Consider the following 27,930-nt stretch of genomic DNA (forward strand, 5'->3'; position numbering starts at 1 on the left):
AATTGGGTACCAGATAGGGATTTATCCTATGAAAAATAGCCAATATTTTGCTGCTTGTCAACCGGGCGCCGGTAGTGTTTTGAAATGACTTAAAAACCTAAAAAAATAGAGCATTTGACATATCTTTTAACTTTAGCCGTAAAGAGGAATAGTTATTTTATATCTGAGAAAAATTTACCGCTGCTTCATTAAATTTCAAGATTTTACGAAAGCTTCGTCTTTTCGTGTTATTTGGGGCATTCCACTGGGCGGAAAACGCACTTTGACCGCATTTTAAAACTTTGCAATTTTTTTCAAAAAAAAAAATACGTTCAAACTTAAAATTATGATTTTTGAAAACATTTCACTTAAGGGTACCTTGAGGTAAAATATGAGCAATGTGCTAAAATAGTCGCTTTCGCAAGATTCTCAATTTTTTTAGGCAGGAGCTCTTAAAATGGATATTTAAGAAAAAACAGACGTCACATACCGTTTATCTCTTTATGCCTCCAAATCGCCTTAGAAATATAAATTTATCTACTACAAGCAATGAAGCCTTGAACCTTCATACGTGTTAGAAAACAGACCAAAAAGGACGACTTTCGTTTTATACCTCCCAGTTGCCTCACAGATACAGTTTAAGCTGCTACAAACTGTAAACACTTTAAAAGTGCACATTTGTGTAAAAACGGACTTAAATCAACGATTTTTTGTTTATATCATAGTTGCCTCAGAAATAGTTTTAGCCCCCATAAGATGTAAAGTCTTAGAATGGTACATTTAACACGAAATGGAGCTAAAACGTCTTTTTTCCCTAAATACCCCAAGTTGATTTGGAAATACAGTTTTAGCTACTACAAGCTGTAAACACTTGAAACTGTAAATTTGTGACAAAACTTATCTATAACGACGATTTTCGCAAATAGAGATTAAGCTACTAGAAACTCTTACGACTTGACACTGCACATTTCTAAGAAAACGATGATTTTCGCTTTATACCTCCCAGTTGCCTTCCAAAGAGAATTTTAGCTACTACAAGCTGTAAACACTTGAAACTGCAGATTCGTGAGTAAACGGATCTAAAACAACGATTCTAGCTCTTTAGTGCCCAGTTGGTAAACAGATAGAGCTCTAAAAGCTTGAAACTGCACATTTGAGCGCAAAGTTTCGTATAATGAAGATTTTCGCTCTATACCCCTAATTACTTTAAATAAAAAACAGTTTTAGCCACTTGAAGTTGGAGATGTTTTTAAATGCGCATTGAAGCAAAAACAACGTAAAATGACGATTATCGCTTTTTACATCATAGTTAAATAAATGCGCGCGCTCTCATTGGTCAATCAGCTATGGTTTGTTGTGCCAGTAAACTTATGGAAATTTATCGTGTCTTCTGAATTAATATATAAAAGCAATAGAGCACAAGTTTCTATGGTTTATATAAAGTACTTGGGATGTTGGAAGAACACTCCAAGAATTCGTAAATCACTCGCCTGCGACTCCTAATTTAGAAATTTTTCTCGCGTTTTTCCAACATCCCGCATGGTTTTTCGGCCTATAAACCATAAGAACTTGTGGTCTATATCTTAAATAGCTTCAATTCGCCTTACAAATACAGCTTTAGTCACTACAAGGTAAAAAGACTTGACACTGCAAATTTGAAACAAAACGGAGATAAAGCGACGAATTCTGCTTTAAACCTGCAACTTCCCTCAAAAATACACTTTAGCTAGTACAAGGTGTAAAGATTCGAAACTGCGCATTTATGACTAAACGGATCTAAAACGACGATTAACGCTTTATAGCACCCAGTTGCCATACATATGTAGTTTTAGCAAGTACAAGGTGAAAAAGCTTGAAACTCCAGATTTGAGCTCAAAGTGTCGTAAAAAGACTTTTTTCGCTCTATACCCATAATTACCTTAGAAAAACAGTTTTAGTTAATTGAAGTTGGAGATACTTTAAAATGCACATTTCAGAAAAAACAGACGTGATATGATGTTTCTCCCTTTACGCATCTAAATCGCGTTACAAATATAAATTTATCTACTACAAGTTACAAAGACTTGAAACTGCACATTTGTGAGAAAACAGACCGAAAACGAGAATTTGCGCTTTATAGCCCCCAGTTGCCCTACCTATACAGTTTTAGCTAGTACAAGCTGTAAAAGCTTCAAACTGCACACTTGAGCTAAAGGTATTGTAAAAAGACGATTTTTGCTCTATACCAATAATTATTTTAGAAAAACAGTTTTAGTCACTTGAAGTTGGAGTTAGTTCAAAATGCGTATTTGAGCAAAAGCAGACCTAAAATGATGATTGTCGCCTTATACCTCCAAATTGCCTTAGAAATACAGCTTTTGCTACTATCAGCTGTAAAGTTTTCAAACTATGGATGCGTAAGCGAAATTGCTCGTTAAAATATCGTTTCTCTTGATGCCCCAAACTGCTGCAGTCTGTTTTTCTCTTCGCATTCGGCAGGGGCTATGAGACGTGACGTTTTGGCTAAAGGGGAATGGGACGCAGATTTTTCTCGTCTCATCTTCTTCCCTATTTGTCCCGCCTTCTTCTCCACTCGGCCACCGCCATACTACCCGTTTCTGTTTCAAGTTTCTTTGTGGTGTTCTGCTCAGGTTGCATGACAGATCTGCCAATGGTGTTTTTCACTTAGCGATTTTAGCTTTACCCAAGAATCGATAAACTTCGATTGTTTTTCACTAGTGCTCACCAAGGTTACCGGCTGGTAACTCAAAAACGACTCCCATAAAATTTTTTCAAGGAAAAATCTCCAAACTTTTAGCTACTCGGATTAATTTTACTTTCTCTTAGTGTTTTTAATCGGCTTGCATCGTTTCAATGCGCTGGAATTTTAAGAGCCGGGCTCTTCGTAATTTCCATAATCCGTAATCGGCCCGTGGGCATTACGGCTGCGTAATGACCGCTAAGCTCTCGCTCTTAGCCAATCAGAGCGCGCGTTATATCGGCCAGAACCCAAAGCCATATAATAATTAACAATTATTCCATGAAACCGCGTTGGATATGAAGTGATAAATAACCAACGAGCGCGTAGCGCGAGTTGGTTATGATCACTTCATATCCAACAAGGTCGAATGGAATAATTGTTTTAGTATATTCTTAATCGGGTTTTTGCCGCCGATTTTTATTTCAACAATTTTACAGAGCGGAAAATTTTTAAACTTGGCGCACTGTTTTCCATATAAGGTAAAACTCCGACTAATGGCTCATAGTCGGAGTTTTTGAGCCAATCAGAGAGCTAGAAATGCAATAGTCGGAGCTGAGAATATACTAATGTTGCATATTCCATTTCTTGTCATTGCTGTAATTGCCTATACACCGAAAAGACTGGAAGGCGAATACAGGATCGTTTCAACGAACACCTGCGCAGCATTCGAAATCGAAGGCGTGACGTTTCCGTAGCTGAAAAATTTAACTCCGGCGCTCACTCTCTGGATGACATCATGGTCCTGGGTTGAAACAGTGCTCTGGCAATAACATCAGCCGCAAGCAGCATCAAATGAAATTAATCTTCAAGCTGGCAACGATTTCCTCGAACGGACTGAACATTAACTTTACTTTAATGTGACATTGGTTCTAGCGCCTATTAAAGATACGCGTGCTAAAACAATGGTTTTTATATTTCACAGCAAGCCTTTGTTTACTTTGTACTTTGTTCGCGCGCTTTCCTTGCGTGCGTACGCGTACAGTTTATCACTCACAATACTTTTATATGATAGTTCCCCTTCCCCTGGACATTTTTGCTGTTGTGGCCGTTGTGGTGTGCTAAAAAGCTCCCTTACAAAATACTTGTAGTACCCTCCTACTGTCCGAGACATCTTTGCGTAAGCCAAATGATATATCATGAGTTACTTACTATGAGTTGCCAAAATATCTTGAATGAACTTTACAGGCTGGAGTTCGGATAAAAGTCATTCATACTGAGTCTAATAAATGTCTCGCGGAGTTTGGCTGCTCACGAAGAGAGGGAGCTTAGGAATATTCTTTCGCTGCTGATTTGTTGATAATTTTTTTTGTTATATCGGAGTAGATGTTATGTTTCGGTTTAAGGACTGCCTTTGTTATAAGAAGGATTTCATTATACCGAGAACATCGTTATACAGGATATTTGTTACATTGAGGTTCTACTCCGTGTTGTCCGCGAAGGCTGCTGTGCCTCATATTTCATGTTGTTCTTGCGACTAGTACGTTGACTTGTACTTTTATTTAATTCTTTTATTGTTTTTTCCCTAGAGATAATATACTTTTGAACAACATTTGAAACAAATTAAACAGTAGTGTTATTCTGAATAGTTTTCCTAGTCAAAATTCTCGAGAAATACGGGCATGTTGTACGCCTTCATATATGACGTAGCGTATTATAATTTATGTTATCAGATATAGTTATCAGATATAGAGAATGGGATCTCCGGTTTTAAACGCCTTGGGTCCTGATTTTTGTTCTACACATATTTACTGCCTTTATCTCTTTAATAAGCGGTTGTCGGTGACTGTTTTCCGGCTGGGTTCACTTGTTTGTTAAGACTGCCTTTTTCCATGCTCCTGATACTTCCCAGTGCATCATCAACCCACTTACGGAACACACTGACCCGAGTAAATACTGTGTAATGGTTACTAGACGAACAATCAGGGTCACCCCAGCTTACGATACCCTGCACTACCCACTGGCCTGAGGTCTTCTTACACTGAAATGGCCCGCCGCTGTCCCCAAAGCATCCGTGTGTTTTAGTCTTCCCAGCATCGCCTGCGCACATCATTTTACTCGTGACTATCCAAGTACGATTGTCAGTGTGAAGTCCACCCTTTGGAGAAGTATCCAGCTTTGCTGCGCATGCGCTATTTGAAACTACTGGCATCCGTGCTTCTTGTAGGATTGGAGCTGACTCTCCTTTGCCAAACATTTGTCCCCAGCCTACAACGGTTACAAGAATTTCAGTTGCCAATGACAGCTCTACACGCATAACCAGTCAATTAAGCATTTCAGTCTCACTCGTTGGTAAAAACAACGGAGCAATGTGCACGACTGTAGACAACATCGAAAGTTTCTTAAATAGAGTAGAGAAAGAAGAATATGAAACGTTTATATTTCCTTTAGCTCTTTGAACAAGACACGAATTCTAATATAAAAATAGTGACTTGCTCTTGTCATCGTCACAGCTACAGCCACGGTTTAATGATATCCAAGGTAATAAAGGTGGTATCGACCTTATAGTGTCAATGTTTTGGAAAAATAGCTTAAAGAACTAGTGAACATCACAATACTTACCTGTTATATAACATTCCGTTCCAACAGGCACGTCTTCAAGAAATTCAGGTAAACAAGCCGTCTTCACTAGGTCGTTTAATTTAGCTTGGCCAGAGAGTTGAAATAACGCAATGTCATTTTCATACGGAACTGGGTGTGAGAATACACCATGCTTGATAATACGCCTCACTTTAAACTCTTGCTCGGTTCCTTCAACCTTGTTGCGATCAATATCACCAAGGATCACCTCATACTTGCTGCTGTCATCGTCTAGCACGCAGTGAGCAGCCGTCATCACCCATTCTGGCATGATTAGTGTCCCTCCGCAAAGATGATTGTTGTTCAACAGCAAGCGAGCCTGCCATGGCCATTCTCCAACTGCTGCGTCTGCGCCATTGACAACTCGTGAAGAAGAACTTGAAGTCCGACCACAAGTGGTACTGCCTGTCAACAAATTATTTAAATTTCATGTCTGTTCATACGCTCAAACAGCATCGTTTTTGAAACACTAGGGACCTTAAAGTTGGACTACGAGTACGAGGTTGAATAGAAGTACGATGTGGATATAGCACTGAATAAGGCGTTCTCGTTCTCGATCTCGATAAAATGCGAAACTTTTAAGGGTTCAAGGAAACATAGGAATCTCTCAGTAATCGTAGCCAAAAGCTTACAAGATAGATTTACCTTCATCTAACGAGATTCTTGGCGACTTTATGTCCCTCAGTGGACCTTTAGGGGGTGGCATTTTATAACCAGTTCTTCCTCGACTGTCACTTTGTTGTTGTTCTGTGACAAAAATCATATATTTAAACAAGGGGCAATATGAACGCTGAAAACCTAAAAGAAAAATTGAGGACACTCGAGAATTCATTACAACAACTATTTATTAAAAATAGGTCTTATACTTATATTTAGTCCATTCGGTTAGTTTGTTTTGAAAAGTCAGTATCTGGGAGTTGCATTGCTATAGTGAGAAGGCAATCACTGCAAAGGTAAAGATGTAACTTTAAAGCTGTAGACATTGTACTCATGGTAGACGAGAATTCCCCAAGAAACTTCTGATCCCTTGGTCGCAGCCTGGAAGTTAAACCAGACAAGAGAGACGGGCTTGTGATGAGAGTCACACTATAAAAACCAAGTCCGCGGCCCTAGAACGTCCCATCGACAACATCGTTTTTCTAGAGGCTCCTTAACCTGCAATCATACCCTCCCTCCCTTTTATTCAGATGTGCGACTAGACTAGACTCTACGAGAGTAGCTTAACATTGTTGATCTTGATGTCCTCAACCAAGGCGTTTGCTTCTAACGTCCTAGAACAGTTGTTTTTTCATTGCCTTGATTGTGATGAACCGTTCCGAATGGATTCAGTGACAATATATTACGCAAGTTTTTCCGTTTGAGTCACTCAACTGTGTTTAAATGCTTTCAGTTCATATTTAAAGGCCGGTATGTAGGATTTCAACGCGCGTGAAATTGCCCTTACATGCTTTACACTTGACTAAAAATTTAAGTCCTCGATCATTATGTGATTCGTTGCGTAAGATTTCCCAGTTCTCGTTTTGTTTAGTGCGTATTATATCAGCAACTGCATCGAGTCTTAGTTTAGTTCATCAGTTACTTCAGTCTACCAGTTCACACGTGGATAGGAGTTGTTGCAGGCCTGTCACCCTATTGTTATCACTGATGATTTTTACCAGGCGACCCTCGTCCTATCACATGCGAGTACAAACTTAATCCAATCACAGCATGTGAGTTCAAGGTGTACATTAGCTACACTAAAAACAAAGGATAAACGTACGAAATACGTGCAAAATACCCTACACTACTCTTCAAAAACTTTAAGATAAGCTGTATAATAACAACGCATGACTATCTCACGCTTTATCCTTAAATTCAAACTTAACACATGCTGAAGAAAATAAGCATTATAGCCATCATAGAAAACAGTGTCATACTGTGTACAATGGGATCGAAGACTTAATGCTCACCACTCGCTGCCGGCAAAACTACCGATCACAATCCGGAATTCTTGATCTGCCGAAGAGTATATAATCTCAAAAAAATACGCCAGGTGCGGAGTGTTATCGAGCATTGGTCTTCATCACTCCTTGCTATCGGCAACTTATGAGATCCAGAACGATCGAAACTGCGGTATTGCCTGAACGACAAGAGAAGGACTAACAGAAGAGGGACTATTAACAGTCGCAAGAAAACCTGAGAACATCGCAAATAAAGCAACGATGACCACAACGTGGAGCTGGATGAACAATTATAGGAAGAACTCCTAAATTCAGAGCTTTTGCCTGAACAAAACCACAAAATATCATAAATAACACGCAAAACAGTCTATGGAAGTAGTATAGTAAATGGCGCTACGAGCGCATTATGCAAAAAAATGCCCTCCAACAGCAATCGCAAATCAAAAAAATACCCTCGCCGGGCCCCAACTCGAAAAATGCATTTTCAAGCCTCTCAGAGCAACTTCCGCATCAAGCCCCCTCGTGAGCAAATTTCATGTCTCTCAGCCCTCCACAAATGAAAAAAATCCTTCTGCCAGAAACACTTCGCAGAGCCGCTTCATGATTAAAAATACTCTCGCCAGGCCTCTAGAAATCAAAAAATGCTTCGTTTCAGAAACAGCATAAAATGGACTGTCCCAGGCCTCCACAAATCAAAACATCATTCACCAAGTGGCAAAACAGAGCTTTTGAAAAAAGCTTAAACGGAAACCGACATTTATACATAATAATGTATAAAATATAAATTATGAATATAAAATATCTAACTATAATATAGTAGTGATGAATAAATCAGAATTGAATAAATTATCGAAAAAAATAATTTATCTTTTGTTAAAAGATCAACAAAAATTAAAAAGTCCTATGCCAGCACCTCACAAAACTGCAAAGCAAATGTTCTGGGAATACGATAATCTAATAGTTCTCCCACCACCTGAGTTCAGAGACGGTTATATTGATGGTCAGATACCAGTTCCAAAACCTCAAACAATTAAACCAGTACCAGTTCCAAGAACTAAAACACCACCTGTTCCAGCTCGGAGAACAAAAGTAGTAAAATCATGATAACCTGTTGGAGCTATGTTGAAGGTAGAAAAACCAATTCCTAAACCTTGTATTAAATCTATAAAAAACAATACCAGCTCCAAGAACCAGAATAACACCTGTTAAATGAGTTTTAAAAGATGCTGTTGAAACATATGAAATTAATTTGAAAAATGAAAGTGATCCGCTGATTGAATTACAAACAACCAGACAGGCAATTGGACATCATTTGAATAAATCTCACTCGGAAAACAGTAAAAATTTCAAATTTTATGAAACTATAAGAGTAACTTTCATCAAAGAAGTTCTTGATAATGAGAAAAATGATCCTGAAGTTCTACTGGAAATTGATATTATTGACGGGAAGCATTATTTGAAATGTAAAACTGCTCATTTTAATAGTAAAGCCAAGACTGTCACAAACATCATTGATTTAAATCAATAATTGAAAATTTTGCAAGAAGAGATTTTGAAAACGATCGCACAACGGCTATCAGAAGTGGCAGGTTTCTTTCACAGGTCATAGGTCACCAAAAAATATGCCAAAACGTCATAAAACAGATGCATACAAGTGCGTCGCAAGTGCAACTATAACAGCTCTTTTCTGAAAAAAAAAAAAAACGCTTAGGGGAAATCAGTTGTAGCACTGAAATAATAATAAAAAAAATTGATCCAAAGAAAGCCAAGACTTACTTCTGTAGAAAACATAAATTGTTTGTAGCCTTTCAACATAATATGAAAACGAAAGAAGCTTACACTGATCCGTGAATTATACATTTACTTACGCGTGATTTGTGAACCAACGACTTTTGCGGGAATAATTGTCCACTTTTTTTTGGAGATTTTAGCGTCAGTAAAGCTCGTAAACTACACCAAACTAGATGTAAAACCTGCCCATTCCACACGACTGAGAACTAACCACAGCGATAGTGAACCAGGAGGACCTAGAATCTATTCTGTCACGATGTGTCACACATGCACATGGCATTTCGATGCATCAAAATGGAGGGTTCTGTATGTTTTGCGAAACGTGGATAGCATTTGTATTTTTATGTGACACATGATTTAGCCTTTGCATTTTACGTGAAAAGTGATTTTTTCTGTTAACGTGAAGCTGTTTTCGATTTTTTGTGATGCATGAAAAGGCCAATTACTTATGCGTGAAATTGTTTTCAGAGTAGGTATAGGGGACCCTCTTGTTTCTGTTTAGTACATACTCGTTGTAAAGATTTCCAAAAATATATATATAGAAATAAAACAGTTCAATTTGCTATCATAATAAATTATCTTATTACGATAAAATATATCAACACTACATGTCTGAAAGCTACATTTCAACCCATTTCGTACATATCCCACCCCTAGAAACTTTTTCATTAAAATTATAGAGTAAAACATTTTTCGTTAAGGTTTGTTGCATGGAAACATCGATAAACCTCTCGGAAATCTCGGTAATTGTTACATCGCGAAATTTACTGAGTGTTTTGATTGTGACCTGTGACCTGTGACCTGTGACCTGTGACCTGTGAAAGAAACCTGCCGTACAATCAAACCAAACATGATTATAGAAAACACTTTTGTATGCACTGTCTTCAGTGTTTCTCATCTGAAGATGTTCTCAATAAACACAAGACTGAATGTATTGTGATTAATAATGGTGAACATGCAATAAAACTGCCTCGGGAAGGTGAGAAAATTAAGTTTATAAATCACAACCGGAAGTTACAAGTACCATTTGTTATATATATGCATATTTCGAAGCAATTACAGAAAAAGTTGATTCTTGAAAACCAAATAATAGTGAATCTTATACTGAATCATATTGTAGATTTGGTTACAAAGTCGTCTGCTGTTATGATGATAAGTATTCCAAACGAGCTCAAATTTACCGAGGTGAAAATGCGGTTTTTCAAATTCATGGAAAAAATGATAGATGAAGTGAAATACTGTAGAAATACCATCAAATATAAATTCAATAAACCGTTGAAAATGACTTCTGCTGACGAAGAGAAATTCAAACAAGCAACAGAATGCCATATGCAACAAAAAATATAACAAAACAGACAAAAGAGTCAGCGATCATTGTCATGTGACAGGTAAATACGGAGGGTCTGCTTATGAAGCTTGGAACCTCAATTTTCAATTAACTGACAAGATACCAATTATATTTCAGAATCTTAGAGGTTAAGACAGCCATTTTATAATGCAGCAGATTGTTTAAATAGCTAAGAATAACACCTACACTAATAAGAAAGGTGAGAAGCAAGAAATGAAGAATAATTGCATCCCGAATAATTATAAATAATGGAGAAATACATCATTTACTTGGATGCAAATAACCTCTATGGTTGGGCAATGAGTCAGTATCTTCCAACTGGTAAATTCAGATGGATGACAGACAAACAAATTAGTAAATTAGATCTCAGTAAATACACAGATGATAGCAAAACAGAATTAATTTTAGATGTGGACCTGGAATACCCTTATGAATTGCATGACTTGCATAATGATTTTCCTCTTGCTCCTCAGAACGACGTTGACAAAACCTGGATCGGACCGGATCACGGATCGGATCACGGACCGGATCACGGACCGAATCACGAACCGGATCACGGATCGGATTACGCATCGGATCACGGACCGGATCACGGATCGGATCACGGACCAGATCACGGACAGAATCACGGATCGGATCACGGATCGGATCAAGGAAAAAAATTCAAAATTCAAAATTTTGTTGAGCAAATTACACTAGAGTGACTACTGTGAGCAGAACGTTTTATTTCATTCAGGTGTGATATTCCTTTATTTTATAATATCAAGCCAACTGAGTGCTGGTCACAGATTAATTTTTTTCAGGCTGTTGGGTTTTGATTGGGATGATCAATCATGCCTTCATATCTCTCTCCGCAGTTCAACTATATGATATTTCGTATATTCACTTGCACTCTTCACCATCTGCGGGTATATTACGAACTCACAATGTGACCAAATTCCAGTTAGCTTGATAGCTCGGTTGGTAGAGCACTTAACCGGTATCGCAGAGGTCATGGGTTCGAGTCCTGTTCAGGCCTGAATTTTTTTTCAGGCTTTAATTTCACGACTGCTTAAGTTGTGTGTATAATTGCGATGATCAATCATGTCTTCATATCTTTCTCGGCAGTTCAGGTAAATGATATTTCGTATATTCACTTGCATCAATGGTAAACTGTCATAAAACGAGTCAGCATGGTGATAATAGGAGGAACGTATGAATCGAAACACAAAAACTAAAAACACTAAAAAAATTAAACAACTGATAATTTCAAACTATTTCCGTTTTTGAGAGTCTATACTTTTACAAGATGTGAGTTTGGAATACGATATTTCGCACTGCAATAAAACGAAACAAACCATTTGTATTTCAAGGAAATATAACTCTTTATAGGAATAACATAGATAGTGTGAACGATAACGCAACCCGAGAATAAACAACATTTTAGGAGTTATGTCACGATTTTTAGAGTCATTTTTAGGGTCGTAAAGAGTTGCCTTTAAATAGAATAGAACCTTAAAATGATCGTGTTCTAGGATAAAACACACTTAAGAGGCAAGAACAAATCCAAACGAAATGAGGATCGTTAAGGATGGCAAAGATTAACGAGGACTGCAAATGACGAACTTGAAAAACTAGACTAGTTTTTTCAAGGCACACAAATCGTGACGTAGCTCCTTTGAAGCAAGCCATGTCCATAAGTTTTCGTACGTAAGTTTTCTCATTAACTGTAACGCCAACTGTAATGCTCACATCTGACACGAAAATGTAGCCGAGAATTAGCTACTGATACGACCAACAATTTTAAAAACGAGAATGGGAGGTTCACGCAAGCTTCGAGCCAACTAACGTTCAAATATAGCATCTGCCTGTTCATTACAATTTAATTTCGTCGTAAATTAAGCGGTTATGTGGCTTTTTAAATGACCTCTTGTCATTCTCTGTAATTAACATGTCATTGCTTCAAATTCCGGATTCTTATTTTCACTTAACATAATTTAGTCTTCCACTTTTATTCTTTATTTATTGTTATCTTATAAAAGATTTCGTTTTTTGAAGAATTTTTTTTTCTTTAAAACTTTGTTGTTTTTTTTTCTGTGATCCGATCCGTGATTCGGTCCGTGATCCGATCCGTGATACGGTCCGGTCCGATCCTGGTTTTGTCGACGCCGCTCCTGAGAACAGGTAAAAGTCACCAAAAATATGCTTTCAGAATATTGCCAGCAAATAAAAGACAAATTTAATATCTCAATAACACAGCTGGTTCACAAATTGATACCTACATTTAGCAACAAACAAAAATATGTTATCCACTACAGGAATATCTTCATTTGGGATTAAAACTAGCCAAAATTCATCCTGTATTAAAATTTAATCAATCCTCTTGGTTGAAAGAGTATATCAATTTTAATACACAGAAACTTACTAATGCTAAAAATTTGCTTGAAAAAGACCTCTTCAAACTCGTGAATAATACAATCTTTAGAAAAACTATGGAGAATGTTCGCAAACGAGTTGATGCCAGAATTGTTACTGATGAGAAACAACATGTTAAATTAGCAAGTAAGCCTACTTACGTATCATCAAAAATTTTCAACAAAAATCTGGTTGCAGTACATAAGATCACAGAAGCACTAACCTTGAATAGACCTGCTTATGTAGGTCTGTGTATTTTAGACTTGAGTAAGACTTTGATGTACGACTTCCATCATAATTATATCAAACAAAAATATTAATCAAAAGCTCAATTATTGTTCACAGATACTGACTCTGTCACATATGAAATTCAAACAAAAGATGTTTACAAAGACTTTTGGAAAAATAAAGACCAGTTTGATAATAGTGATTATCCAGGAGATAGTAAATTCTACGATAAATCTAATAAAAAAAAGTGATTGGTAAGGTCAACGATGAGGCCGCTGGTGAAATAATAACAGAATTTGTTGGTCTCAGAAGTAAGATGTACTCTAACATCAAAGAAAATGGAGAAAATAATAAAACAGGGAAGGGTATCAAGAAAATTGTGATCAAAAAGAATATCAATCATACTGATTATAGAAATACTCTTATGGAAAGCAAACAAGTCTATCATAAGATGAAGACAATCAGATCTATTTGTCATCAACTAGGTAGTTATGAAGTGAATAAAGTATCACTATGATGTTTTGATGATAAAAAATATATACGAAAAAATGGTATACACTCGTATGCTTACGGACATTACAAAATCAAACATCAATTTTTTTCAAAAATACGGTTTTTCAAAAGATGGTCTATCAAAAATTTTATTTTCAATAAAATCAAGTGTAACTTCATTCGGTTGATGGTATACATTCGTATGCATCGGTTTCAAAAATTCTCTATCACTTTTTAATTTTCTAAATTTTACTTCATCAGGAAATTCTATTGGTTTTTCAATTTTTTCATTTTTACTTTCCATATATGTTATACGGCTCAATTTTTTATAACGTTTATGGTTTGAAAAAATTTTTGGTGTCGATATTAATATATTGGTAATGAGTAAGATTGTAATAAATAATATCGAGTATAAAATTCATCCGGTTTATGACCTGTATGCAGCATCCAAAAATGGAAAGATAATTCATGTCGTAAAACACGAAAAAATGGCATACGATCATATGCTTACGGACATTATAAAACAAGAAGATCTGTTAGATCTTATAACCGCGCTTTTAAAATTGCTATTGCTATTGCAGATAAAACCAGCAAGGCGTATGTTGATGCAGAAAACGGTAAGCAAAACATTGCTATTGCCGATAAAACCAACAAGTCTTATGTTGACAACGCTGATACGGCTCTTCTGAACAATATCAATGGAACAAAACAAGCATTGTCTGAATTATCGGATAAAGTAGAACAAGTAGACAATAAAAAATTGAATATCAACGGTCGAACTTCCATGAATGTGAATTTAGATATGGGCAACAACAAAATTATCAACTTATCCACTGACTCCCACAACATGCTGTCAGTTACTAATATTATGTACATAAACCAAGTCAAAGGGGCTATTATTACAACGCTGACTGATAGTTTTACCAAAAAGATAAATGAGTCACATATAACAAGTTCTGACAGCAAAAAAGACGTTTTCCGATACATTATGGAAGATGTTAATGAGTCATTGAGCGAAAGTAACATCATCGTTGATGGTATCATTGATTTTTATGGTTCACCTCATGATGTGGATAAAAAAGCTTACAGTTTTAGATTGGGAAAAGGTGCAAAAAACTGGTATTCATCTAGACTTGGTTTTAACGTTTTTGCGCTTCCAAACGGTGGTTGAATCCTTCCCGCCAGGTATGGATAAAGTAACAGTGTCAGTTATTTCACCTCAATTGAATATTAGTCAACAATGAACAAAATTGTTTTCAACATACAGTCGATCCATCGTTCACATGCATAAGTATTCTTCAACTGTTCCTCAAAGAATTTTCGTTAACATAAGGTGTCAGGGTATTGGAAACAGTCCAGTTCAGGGTCGTGGTTATTTGATTGTTTATGGAATCGAGGGAAAACAGAATGATGTCAGTTGAGATGTTTATGACAATCCATACACTTTCGAAAACGGAAGAGTGACGTTCAAAGCTGCTGTTGATTTTTTTAAATCAACCAACTTTGATGCCACTGTCAATTTATTGAAATCTACCAACTTCAATGAAAACATTAACATGAAAAATCATCAGATAAAAAATGTTCAAGATGGTGTCGAAAATAATGAGACTGTGGGTATCAAACAGTTGAATGAATTTGAAGATAATCTTGTGAAATTTTTCAGAAGAGAAATGCAAACCAAAATTGATCCTTTGAATAAAAAAATTACTGATCTGATGACAAAAGTATACGCTGTTGAAAAACAAATAGCCCGAGTGGCAATACACGACGAGGTGTTCAAAAGATTATTCGAATTTTATGCTGATTTATTAGACCCGGAAGAGTTCAAAAGGAGTGGTCCCAATGTGACTGCGTTCAATGATTTAAAGGTAGTTACCTCAACCGGTTCACCAAGTAGCAAACCATTTTCTGATTTTAGCATGACTTATGGTTTTGATAATTTCTACGGTAAAATGGATGTCAATCTTGATATCACCAAAGATTTCACGATTTTTGCTGTTGTTAAAATAGATTTCAACGTCTCGAGTCCTCTTTATTTACAATTTCATATAGGTAAAAAATCAGGTTTTCAGACATCGTATAGCTTTCAAAGATTAAACGATCACGTTTTTTTTTTAAACAGAATTCAATGGAACGAGCGGATTTCTGGAATTAAGTGGTATTAGCAATGTTAATTGCATATTTTTGAACAAGCAGATAATGTTATGGAGTACTAAAAAGGGCAACAAATTGAGCGCGACTATTGCTGGAATTATTCCGATAGAAACCACAGACTCAGACCCCCACGGCACGAAAAATTGGATTTACTCTAAATTTGATCCTGATCAAAGTCGAGGTCAAATATGATCATAGCTTTGATCCAAACTTTGACGTGCGTCAAATGTATGTCAAAACTGTCATGGCTTTGCCGATACATTTGATCCATGACAAAGAAGAGGGCAAATGTGATGTCAACTTTGACTCCACCTTTGACCCACGTCAAAGGAGGAATCAAATATCTTATATATTTGTTATACATTTGATCCCTGTTAAAGGTGAGGTCAAACATGTCAATAACTTTGACTTAAGTTTTGACGCGCGTTAAAGGCGTCCAAAGACACCACGGCTTTGCATACCTTTGATCTCTTATGTCAAAGGCGTTCAAAGACACCACGGCTTTGCATAACTTTGATCTCTTATGTCAAAGGCGTTCAAAGGCGCCATGGCTTTGTACAACTTTGATCCTACGTATTGTCATGTCAAAGGCGAGGTCAAATATGGCCATATCCTGCGACTCCTCTTTTAACACCCTAATAGCCTGCGTTTTCGTATTTTTTTCTGTTTTAATGATTAAATGAAAGCTTGCTTTCTTGCCAATGTGTATTTTTTTAACAAAAAGTTTTCACTTGACCTGGAGGTGGCACAAGAAAACAGCTCGAAAACAGCGGGAAAAACGCGGCTGCCAGCGGCCTCCCGCATTTTTCTGGCCAATCAGAGAGAGACTAAAGTCAACGAAGTCGGCTGTGAGGAAAGCAGACAGTTTTCTTCATTTGGCTTCATTATGGCGGATCTGGTGAAATTTTCATTGTGTTTTGGACCAGGAAAGGTAAGTCTTTGAATTTCGTTCATTTGTTTTCAATGTTCAGAGAATAACGGAGTTGAAAAAGTAAATTAAACGTAGCAATGGCTACATAAAGGAATAAAGAGCTATGAATTGCGTATATTCATAGTAGGACAGATCCTCGGCGAAAACAGTTTGGTCGAAGATTAATTGCACTTGACTGAATCTCAGTTCATCGGAACTGAGAAACTGAAATTAATTAAATTCGTCAATTTTTTTGGAAAAAAAGCTACAATAACAACAAAGTTTTGGCAATAGTATTTGCAAAATGCTCCACACAGTGGCTTTTTGCCTTTCATTTTCCTGAAATTTTATTGATTACTTTAAACTAATCTTGAAATCTGATTGGTTGTTTTGTTTTACTGGCCCATTCTCATTGGCTGAGAAAAAGATGTGATTTAGAGCAAAAAATAGTGCGATTTGTGAATAAATCGCACCACTGAGAGCCAATCAGATTGCAAGGATAACCAGTGATTTCAAAATGGATTTAATAAAGCGTGGTCTGCACTCTTATTGACAATGATACGTATCATCACAGTGGCCAAAATGTTGTGGACTCGTGAAACACAGCCAAGTGAGTCCACAACAAATTTTGACCACTGTGATGACAATCAGTTTGCGAGATCAGTAGCAACTGTAGTAAAAATATGTTTTGATATTTGTTGTATCAGGCTTATGGATCAGTCATTTGGAACTCCACTATCTCCTGGCCACCCCCCTCCCCCCCCTGCCACAAACTTGCCAGGCATTTGACATTTTGAACTGTCTCCTGGGCTAAGAATGGTGTCATACCAGGTGATCAAATGCACCTACCCTGTGACATTTGCAAAACTGAGTAATAGAAATGTAGATTGAGTGTCAATGGAGTGTCGATTGAGTATCGATCAGGTGTTGATTGAGGGTCGATTGAGAGTATCCATCAAGGGTATCGATCGACACTCGACCATGGATGTCTTTAGTACACATAATCCAGCTTATCTTTAGTGGGTGAAATTGTTACAATGTTTGATGAAAATCAAACTTGTCATTAGTTGCAAATTAAAAAGCTGACCTCATAATAATATTATTATGTGACCTCTCTGGACAGTACCAATAGTTTTAGAGTTTCATGTCTTGGTCTTTTGAGCAGTAGACAATTAAATGCCAATTAAAAACTGACTAGTGGAAATTTGCTTATGAATGTTGTTTTTATCCTTCAGCTAGCCATTCTAGGAGAACTGAAGATATTAACAGAATAAATTGGGAGAGGATACAATATGCAACTCTGTAGTTCATAGTCAACTCAGATGCAGTTTAATCATGCAGTGCTCCAAAGTGTGTAAACATCACAACATTTTGGTAAGTAAAAGGCTGGAATATTCATTTGTTATTTCTATATTTTGTAGCATAGACCATCTTATAACTTCTTCAGCCACAACTTTTTATATCTTTTTCCAGCAAAGAAAGTATATAAATAGATTTAAAAAACCTGGCTATAATTTATTAATATTATTTTAATTGATCATTTTTATTATAGTCTCATCACTCTGTGAAAAAAAGTTGTTTCTTTTTGGTTCATTTAAGGACATTGAGTGAGGAAATGTTGTCTTTCTTATGGGACAAATACATCAACTGGCTCACCTGGACGAAAATTAAGAAATTAAAATGTTGTTGAAAACATGCAAGGGATGGGAATCTTTTTGGTAAATGAATCAAAGTTTGCAACCCAGTCTCAGGAAATGTTGGTTTTTGATTGGTAAAAGCTGAGTTTTGCATCTAAATTTTGTGTGGTTGTCTGCAATATCAACTGTTTTGGTTTGGCCATCAGGTTTCCAAACCAAATTTTTTCAAGCAAAATTAATAATATGATTAATTCATAACTATTGATGGGATCAGTAGAGAATTTAAGGTGTAGAGGATTTCATAATAACTTAGTAAAAGTAATTGACAAAGACCTTCATTTACTTTACTCAATTTAAAATTTTGTTGGCAAATTTGTCTGGATAATGGCCATTTCCCTCTATGAGATGCGGCTGCTGGGAGTCATAGTGGTTGCATTCATCATCTTGCACTGAATTTTTGTTTCAATGAATGCAACAGCTATGCGATTCCATGCAGGCATGTTTCATGTTAAATTATTTAATTTCAGGAATTTTTTTCAGTGGAAAAAAAGTGTACAAGTAGTTGCTAACTGTTGATATGTTTATATGCTCCTTTTCACATATGATCTACAAGGAAAATAAGGAAAAAGATAACACTACTGATCATGAAGAGATCTGTGGAAATTACACAGGAACAGCAATATTCCCAAAGGTGTGTGTATTCCTCATTTCTTGTCACAGTTTATGTCAGATTTGTTGGTTTTTTAGATTGCTATTTTGCAACCATAAAAGATCTTTGTTGTGAGATGTCTGTAACAGACAGGCAGACAGATGGACTGGTAAACTGGCTTTAAGCTTTTTGTTTATTTGTGCCAAGCTGTGCACTTTTAAAATGACCCCAAGTCTTTGTTCTCTTATGAAATTCTAGCTGGGGATAAGCCCTTGTTCAGCCGGTGAAATTAGCTTGTTAAACTGGCTCTTAATGACCTATCTGTGTGACCAAATCTCTAAGTAGAAATACAAAAAAAGGGCTACCAATTTAGTCCCCTCTTCTATCCTTGACTCGTGCATTTCTCTGAAAAGTGTTATGCATTCTGATGAAAATATTTGTCCACAGACAGTACCAGTTCCCAGATTAGCAAACAGTTTTCTTAGAGCAAAGCTCAAGGAAAACCGTGAGCTTTGAGGAGCACATAATGCCAAAGACATATATCCTTACATATTTTTAAAGTCAAAATATGGAGCTATTGTGTTAATTATCCTCAGTCAAGTCACACTGGATCTTTTGAAAATGAGGAATATTACTCATATTTTGCCCGGTTTTACCTGGGGCATATTCGGTCTCGTGATGCGTTTAGACCAACCGCGTGAGCGAAAATATGTCTTCTAAATACACCGACACTTGAATAAAGTGATTATTATTATTATCATTATTATTATGGACTACAGACAAGACTATTTTCACCGTTCTTTTGTTAGTGGACTTAGTTTAAGATTAAAATTCCAAATCTGCGGTAACATTAAATACATATTTGCTATTGACAGAAGCACAAACTATTCGGAGGAGGAGTAATGATCTGATTGGTCACGTTTTATTAATGTGATATTAGCAAAAACCATGGGTTAAGGAATAGAATGCTAAGATTCACCCTTAATATTCATTTCCAACGTTTTTGTCTGTTTGTTTCTGTTTAGACAAATGCGGACAAGCAATGGTTGACAGGATGGACTTATCCAGTGAAGATGCATTGATTAATTTCGTCAACGCCTTAGACTTTGTCAAAATGTGTCTTCCCTAGAAAGCATGGGGATTCAGTTGGCATTGACGCCAACAAGGCAGTTTAACCACTTTGATGAGAAAGAAGTGGAAAACACTGTATTCCATTCCACTTATAATACAAGAATTAGCACGTGCAAGCAGCAGAAAAGGAGAATTGCCAAAACATTAGGAGTTCCGTGCAACGGACTGTACGTGCCATCTGGAAAGGAGGCTTTTACACTAGTTGACTTTTGTGCAAAGTTTGCCATATCTTTGCCGAAATTTTGCGGTAATCCTCTCTATTGTCTAGTCTGGTCTAGTAAATTTAAGGAACTGAGAATTTAGCCATAGTCCTTCAATGTTAGATAAATGCGCTTTATACCATGGAAAATTTGTTGACTGTTGTTTTCACGATAGATAGAACAATATTTTCCTCGTGATCAGTCGCATTACGTGTAGATGGAAACCAAGCCTGTAACGTGGCTTTTTGAAATCTGAAGCCCAAAACATTTATGTAAGGTACTTGAAGGTATTTACTCTTGATAAAAACGTGAAAAAAAAAAAAAAAAACTGAGATGAATTAAGTTGAGTATATTTATTTTCCTAAAATCAGGCGCAATGATCTTTCCGGGGCGCTTTTCCGTTAACATTTGTCAAGAGTTTTGGTACAAAATAACCTTATTAAAGCTGACATAATCTTCAAAACTTGTCAGACATAAAACAAGAGTACGGATATGATTGCATCCTTCGTATGTGGTGCTACAAAGCTAGTGTAGCAAGCAGAAAAATGCGTATAAGATTTGGATCGCGCGAAACGTGATCAACGGTCGCGAATCGCGAAAGAGGAGCGCGAGCGAGAAGTTCGGGCGAGACGCGCGAGCGCGGAACGCGCGGAGCACCTTTGACAAACCTTTGGCCTGCGTCACAGCCATCTTCGACCACGTCTTTAGCAAACCTTTGACTTGAATCGCAGACAAATTTGATTAAACTTTTGACCCGCCTTTGACAGTGCGCAAAGGCGTATCAAAGGATCACCTTTAACCCTAAAAACACAGGCGTTCACAGGTGAGTAAAAATGGCCTTTCACGCCTTTGATTTGGTGGTAAAGGTTTATTCACAGATGATCTTTGATTCGCGTCACAGATCGTCAAAAGCGTGCAAAGGCGACCTTTACAAAACCTTTAACAACACATTTGACGCGCGGTAAAGGCGATTTTTCGTGCCCCCTCAGCCAAGATACAGAAAACATTCATTTATGATCGATAAAGTCTGCTTATCTTTTGAGAATGGGTTTCACAACGAACTCTTATGCAATTGGTGGTGATACTTTTCATGTTATGGTAGCCGCAGAAAAAAAGTTAGGAACATATTTTGGATTAGATTAAATACAGTCTAAACCATATATATGAAAGCATCAAAAACTATTTTCAATTTCAATCATATCGATAATAATTTAACCGAAGCTGAGATATCAGAATTGAAAGCTTTATACAAATACTATCATAAAAATACTGGCTATTCAAGATGGCATACAAGTATTTTAAAAAAATGGACCTGGCGTGTAAAATCGGATCTGTTGGATTGATAGCAACAGGAACAATAGCTGCAACATTTAACCCCATTGTTCTTGGGACAATATCAGGTGCTGGTCTTATTCTCAGCGCATTCACAGAAGCTAAAAATTACAAAAGAAAGATTGAGATGTGTAAATTTGGTTACACTTCATACGAAAAAATATTGACCGACATAAGGTCATTTCTTAGAGGATTAGAATTCGATGACGAACGATTTCTAGACTACATCAAAGTTGTCGATGAAATTATAATAGATATGTGTCCATTATACGACAAGTTTGAGGATAAATACAATAAATTGTTTACAACTGAATAAGGTTAATTATTTTACTCCAATAATAATCATACATTAACAAAGTTTTTTCGGACTTTGTTATTTTTATTTTATCTTTCTGTAAATCCAAAAATTCGAAAATTTCCTTTAAAATTAATGTTAATCCTTCGTTTACCATCACCATTAATTTGTGGCAGTATCTTGTCCATTCTTTGGAAAATATCATGTATTCTATGAAAATTTTGTACTGATATTTGCCATCCATTTTCACTAGAAATATCATCTAGCACATTTTGTAAATGATATTTTCTTTGATAAACGGATTTCTTTACAAACCTATGTTTATTTTCATAAAAATCAACGTATTCACTGGCTGTACCATAACTGTGAACTGTACCACAATTACGGCATACATTTGTACCTTTGGTATTGATATTGTCTTGTTTTTCACAACAAGGAAGGTATATTGTTGATGGTTGTTGTAATTCTTGATCACAGAATGGGCAATCTATATATTCCATTGTAATCATTTCACTATGTATTTCTGTATTGCAATTCATTACTATTACATTACAATCAATTTAGCCAGAATCAGAATCTGTCGATTGTGAAGAACCTGGAGACCATTCTTCACCCGAAGATTGAGAATCCCAGGTTGAACTCTGACTTGATTGGCTTGATTGACTTAGACTTTGGGTTTGACTTTGGCTTGATTGACTTGATTGACTCGATTGGCTCGATTGGCTTTTGCTTTGACTTGATTGACTTGTTTCCCAAGATTGACTTGAACTCATATATTATAGGTTTAGATTTTTATTGTTATATATAATTATATTATGGAGTTCAATCTTAAAAATTATGAAGTATATTCTTTTAGACTGGAAAAATACCCTGATAAAAAATTCTATATGGTTTTTAAAAAAGAATAATTTTAGGGTAAATTGAGAAGGTTATTATGTAGATAATAATATATGGAAATTATACGTTGGTTCTGTCCGTATTGTTGTGAATATTATTTGTTAGTATATATAGTCCAACATAAACTAACAATGAAGCATAAGGAGAATAAAGAAGAGTTCGAGAAGAGATATGATGAATAATATATTACTTTTCGACAATTATTTTTATATATTATACATGCATCAAACGAATAGCCTCTCAGCGTGATTACGTGACATTTGTCGGAAAGACCGGATGACATCAGGATGTCTACTACGGGACTTTCCCTCGGAAATGAGTCATCAAAGTCACGAGAAAGTCATATGATTTTTTCCACCAATCATTATGGTAAGGGAAATTCCCCTAAAAGATCAATTGTATATCAAGAGAATTCAGAAGGTCTTAGATCAGTTTCATTTTAAAATGGCTGAGAGTAGAAGACACTTACGACACTTGTTAACGTGGAAATCAGCGATGGTTTTTACCATCAAAACGCGGCTTTCATATTCGCAGACTACCACAACTGAAGCAATGCCTTGGACTCATGAAGTAGACTGTGTTTGTAATACTTGTAAAATGTAACGTCACGGCATAGTTGTGCCGGTCTTGGACTTCGCAACGCTAAACATTTTAAAAGTCCCACAACGTGGGACACATAATGTGACGTCACGGCATAGTTGTGCCGGTCTTGGACTCCGCAACGCTGAACATTTTAAGAGTCCCACAACGTGGGACACATAATGTGACGTCACGGCATAGTTGTGCCGGTCTTGGACTCTGCAACGCTGAACATTTTAAGAGTCCCACAGTGTGGGACACTTTAAACAATAAAATAAAAGAACTTACATTATCATTTGATTAAACAACGAATAAAATAATATATGAAAATCCCTTATCTCAAATATATAAAACATGGTATTCAATTACTGTCAAGTGTAATCGATCAAAATGTACTTAAAACTTTTAACAACTTGATAGAAGCATTAGCATATCATATTTTACAAAGATGTAACGAATAAGAACAATTTTATGATACCATACATCGACCCTCGATGTGTAGTATTTGAAATTATTTTGTTATTTTTTTAATGGCTAAAAACCCATCCCATGAAACCCATAACTTGAAACCCATCACTTGGTAATCATGACTTGAATTTGACACTCGAAAACGAGACCAACGGTATTTCTGCTTCGCAGAACCGTTACGTTTGAGCTTTCAGCTCAATCCTCACTATACCTCTTCCCGCTAAGCCTCTTCGAGCAATTCGGTTTTTTCATCCCCGTCTCAAACACAGCATCGTTTTGCTTTGCAAAACTTGCTTTAGTTTTCGATGCCAAAAAACCTGCTCGAGGCTCCGCCTGACACAGAGTGTCGAGATCCCAAGTGAAAATAAAGTGGCGTGAATTTTCGCAATCACAGCACACATAGTCGTGTCCGCTGAATGCAGGGTTATTTTACAGTGAAAGTGGGAACAAAATTTAGGGACTCAAGCTGGTGTCCACGTAATAGAGCGTGTCCGCTTAATATGGGGTCCGCTTAATACAAGTTTTACTGTAGTCGTTTTATCCAACAGAAACCGCAGATAAGTTCCGGCCTGATGGGCCACGTGGCTTGCATGTAGACGTTACCCATTTTTGCGCAAAAACAGCACAAAAACCATATTCAGAAGGCAATGAAGGGCAAACTGATTGCATGATAAAATCAAAAGAACCTGAGCCTGATGATGGAGAATGGTGATACTTGGGATGCTAGCATAAGCTAATATAACTGAGTAAATGTTTCGTTACGAAGTGCTCTGTTTGAAATTGGGTGATATATTTAGTTCCCAATGGTTTTTTTTTTTTTAAAGAAACCGGAAGATTGTATATGTGAATTAGCCTGGTGAGGATCAATGTTCCGGAAACCGTCTGTGTATGTCAAGTGCTTATCAGGCGAAATTTCCTGTAATCTAAGAATAATGTTGTACAAAATGACGAGAAAATCCTGTCAGCTATTTGCAATACCCGAAAAAATGGCATCGATATGATTTGAATCCACGAACTTTGCCTCATCGGAAGAATTAGCTTTGAAGCTTTTTAGATGAAGATCTTGTACTCTGGTTAATCTGTCATTGTGTCCAAAATGTAAAAAAACCCTGCTAAATTACAGTGCAGCGCACGAAAACGTACAGGTCATACGCTAATTTCGATCTATCACATTCTAACTTGGCTCCGAGGCTTAAGGGAATAAAGCAAAATACATCAATTATTCATCACTCAACCTCGATTTGGTTTCTTTTGTTTCATTCTCGTAAGCCACGGCCCTCAGAGCCAAGTTAAAATTTAATATACCGAAATTGGTGTACCGTGAAAAAAATTACAGCTAAGGTGGAAACAATGCATTGTAAAGGGTGCAGATCGCCCCTTCCATTCCACCAAAAATTCCGGTTTCAATTACTGGGATTTCCAGTGGTCACTGGAACAGCATTTTTACGTAACAGGGGAAAACCTCGCGAGGTATACCCAAATTGTTCAAAAATTTCTTATTTAGCACTGATTGCACTATTTTAAGTGATGCAGGTGAGCTCTGGAATTCGAATAAAGAGAGTTCTGTTCGTTTTACTGTTAACATGAACAACACGGACAACTGAGTTCGTAAACAACGTTAAGATCTACTCAGGGAGGGATCTTTATCGTAACTGTAGGTAATAGTTGTAGTTTTCTGTAATACTTTAATGTCAACTGCAGTTCAGCCCAGTTAAGCACCTACTAGCTTGTTTTGAAGAAAGTTGTAGAATCGTGACTGTTGTTGCGGGCGTCAAGAGCCTTATAATAACAAAAGAGAGAAGCGGCAGATGAGAAGTTAGCATTGCGCTTGGGAAACATTTTCTAAGACATGATCTTTTTCACTTGTTTTTAGTTCAATCGCCAGCTTCAATGAATGCGTTCAACCAATGCTCTTTCCCACGAAATCTAATGTCACCAAGGAATGAAGCTATCAAAATTTAAATCAACGTACTCACTATCCTATATTTGTTGAGATTATTAGTGGGTACTGAGGTTTGTTTCAGAATTTGCTGACATTAGCCCTAAAAGCCCCATTGGGGAGTGACTAGTTGAAATATTTAGGTATCATGTTTCTATTCACAGATTTGGAAAAGGCAATTTGCGACTTTATTTTTGTGAAACGAATAAAATGACCCACAGGAGCGGCATAAACGAAAAAAATGAAACAAACTTTAAGGTCTACGCTTTTTGTTCACATGCTCCTGTGATAATGATTTTCGTACATTTGCAAAATAACCATTTCTTTAATGTGGTACCTTGATCGTACCTTGATTTATTTCAAGTGTTTCATCCTTCTTCTCTTCAGCCCCTAAATGAAAAATCAAGATACAAGTGTTTTTAAAAGAGATATTCTTGTCGACTGAAATCAATAATCAGGAAGCTTTTCCGTACTGCAACAGGTATTTCGGAGTCTCACCGTTCAGATCAGCTTCGACTGGTTCTACAGCTGCTGTGAACAAAGGTTCCTCCAGAGGCTTGAGATGTCCTCGGCTAATGATATGATGCCGACCCGCTGACAAATCAAAATCGTAACTACACTGACCAACATAACTAAACTTCTTGGGATAAATGGTTTAAAGTTCCTTTCTTACAAATGTAGAGAAACGGGCAACGTTGTCTGGCGTCGCTCGCTCCCTTACATGGAAACACTGAATTCCTAAAAGTAACCTATATATTTATACAAGAAACGGGGCGTCTCTGATGATTTCTACCCGAAATATGGCAAAAACCGATGAAGTTATATAGACTTCACTGTGGCGCCAACAAACTGAATTATTCATTGCACTTTACTTATTCAGCTTAATGGCTTTGAAAGAGATCACGAGATAGGGTCGATATTGTTGTCTTCATTTCCTTCCGTGAAACCAAACAAAGAAACTCAGTTCTACAGTGCAGTGACACACTGAAAAATCGTCAATCACATACTTGAATTTTCATGTTTCGTAGTTTGATCAAGTGAGCAATGGATCAGTTCACTGACAAATATTCTACTGCTCAATAACGGGTTTAAAATCTGGCAATGACGACTTTCTAAATAGGTTTCACAGCATCGCATAAAAAGAACCAGAACAACATCAGTCATATACCAGCTATTAACTGAAGTTAACTTTAACTACAACTCGTAACATTCTGTTCTATCTTTCCAGTTGTGAAATGATGAACTTTGAAAAGTCATGTTTTTACTTCGCATCTTTAATCTGCCTCGTACATTATATATATATTTGAAAGGTGCGTATCGAAGCGGAGTAATCATTTGTAACTTACCTTCGTTTGCCCTCAGTGACGCTACAAGAACCACACAAACCTGAGTGACAGCAAAAATTTTCATCATTCGGATTATTCGGTGATCGTCGAGAAAACCGCAGCGAGAAACGTCGAGTCTCTTATGTCAGACAGCTCGCTTTCAAAGCGTGCTCACTATCTACTGCTTATGAATCATTGGTTCACCAATCAATTCATTATAAGAGAGTTCGCCGTTTATCTGCGAACAGCAAAACAAATGTCTTCCTGTCAGCTGATTCACGCCTATTCGTTCGTTGAAACCGTCGTTGCACTAAATTCCTATTCACGTTTGATCACTGTTTGTGATTATTCAGGTTTCACTGTTAGAGGGAAATAAGTTGAGGCAGCCAAACTGATGAATCCAGGGAATAAAAATATAATGTCGTGTAAGGCAGCTGTTTTTTTTCTAAATCAAAAAGCAATTTTAATATGCAAAATGCGTTCGATTATCAACAAAAGGCGTTTAATTTATGCTCACAATTCACTTTTCGTTTGGCAGAAATATTAGCAGATGTTTACCGAACTCACATCAAACACACAGAAATTAACCAAGTGGGTCTCATATACTGAAAGCAATGCTGAATGATTAATCTAATGCGCCGAAACAGGAAACAGAATAATAAAAAAGCCGAAATGAAATAAAATGGTCGAATAGACAAACTCACATAATAACATGCATAAAGTCCATAAGTTCCCGGAAAAGGGGCACTTACTTTCATACTTGATAATGGAAAAAAGTATTGACAACACTGCGACTGAGAAGCTGGCGGTCTATACAAGGTCCTCTTTTTTGGCGGGGGGGGAAGGGGAGGAAGGAATTTCTTGATAGATCACGAAGCTTGTTTTGTGGCCACAAGCCGTCATAGGCGATGGTTAGGTGGAGCGA

The 27,930-nt window shown here is 36.8% G+C and overlaps 1 protein-coding gene and 1 long non-coding RNA gene across 4 annotated transcripts; one reads left to right on the forward strand and one right to left on the reverse strand.

Annotated features, from left to right (window-relative positions):
* Window positions 1-355: 355 nt before the first annotated feature.
* LOC145492368 (chymotrypsinogen B-like) lies at window positions 356-27,835 on the reverse strand. Of its 2 annotated transcripts, XM_081471815.1 has the most exons (6): window positions 27,027-27,835; window positions 26,179-26,274; window positions 26,029-26,070; window positions 5,942-6,043; window positions 5,279-5,701; window positions 356-4,924 (listed from the first exon to the last, which is right to left on the reverse strand). In XM_081471815.1, exons 1-6 carry the CDS (start codon window positions 27,091-27,093, stop codon window positions 4,482-4,484), a joined length of 1,173 nt encoding a protein of 390 aa, XP_081327941.1. In that variant the 5' UTR covers window positions 27,094-27,835; the 3' UTR covers window positions 356-4,481. The 2 variants fall into 2 exon arrangements, with proteins under 2 accessions (XP_081327941.1, XP_081327942.1); XM_081471816.1 differs by lacking the exons at window positions 26,029-26,070; window positions 26,179-26,274.
* On the forward strand, window positions 14,049-20,116 carry LOC145492525 (uncharacterized). Of its 2 annotated transcripts, none has more exons than XR_014049995.1 (4): window positions 14,049-16,574; window positions 17,789-17,927; window positions 18,804-18,881; window positions 19,865-20,116. It is a non-coding gene; the product is annotated as an uncharacterized LOC145492525 (long non-coding RNA). The 2 variants fall into 2 exon arrangements; XR_014049996.1 differs by lacking the exon at window positions 14,049-16,574 and adding an exon at window positions 16,582-17,457 and having other exon boundaries at window positions 17,490-17,927; window positions 19,865-20,109.
* Window positions 27,836-27,930: the final 95 nt, after the last annotated feature.

This window comes from Orbicella franksi, chromosome 7 (genome assembly GCF_964199315.1).
Source record: "Orbicella franksi chromosome 7, jaOrbFran1.1, whole genome shotgun sequence".
NCBI classification, from domain to species: Eukaryota; Metazoa; Cnidaria; class Anthozoa; order Scleractinia; family Merulinidae; genus Orbicella; species Orbicella franksi.

Coding starts and splice junctions, on each gene's coding strand:
- LOC145492368 (XM_081471815.1), bottom strand. CDS start 27,093: ATGATGAAAATTTTTGCTGTCACTCAGGTTTGTGTGGTTCTTGTAGCG. Junction 26,071..26,178: donor AGTCGAAGCTGATCTGAACG/GTGAGACTCCGA, acceptor TTTTTCATTTAG/GGGCTGAAGAGAAGAAGGAT. Junction 5,702..5,941: donor AAGAATCTCGTTAGATGAAG/GTAAATCTATCT, acceptor ATTTGTTGACAG/GCAGTACCACTTGTGGTCGG.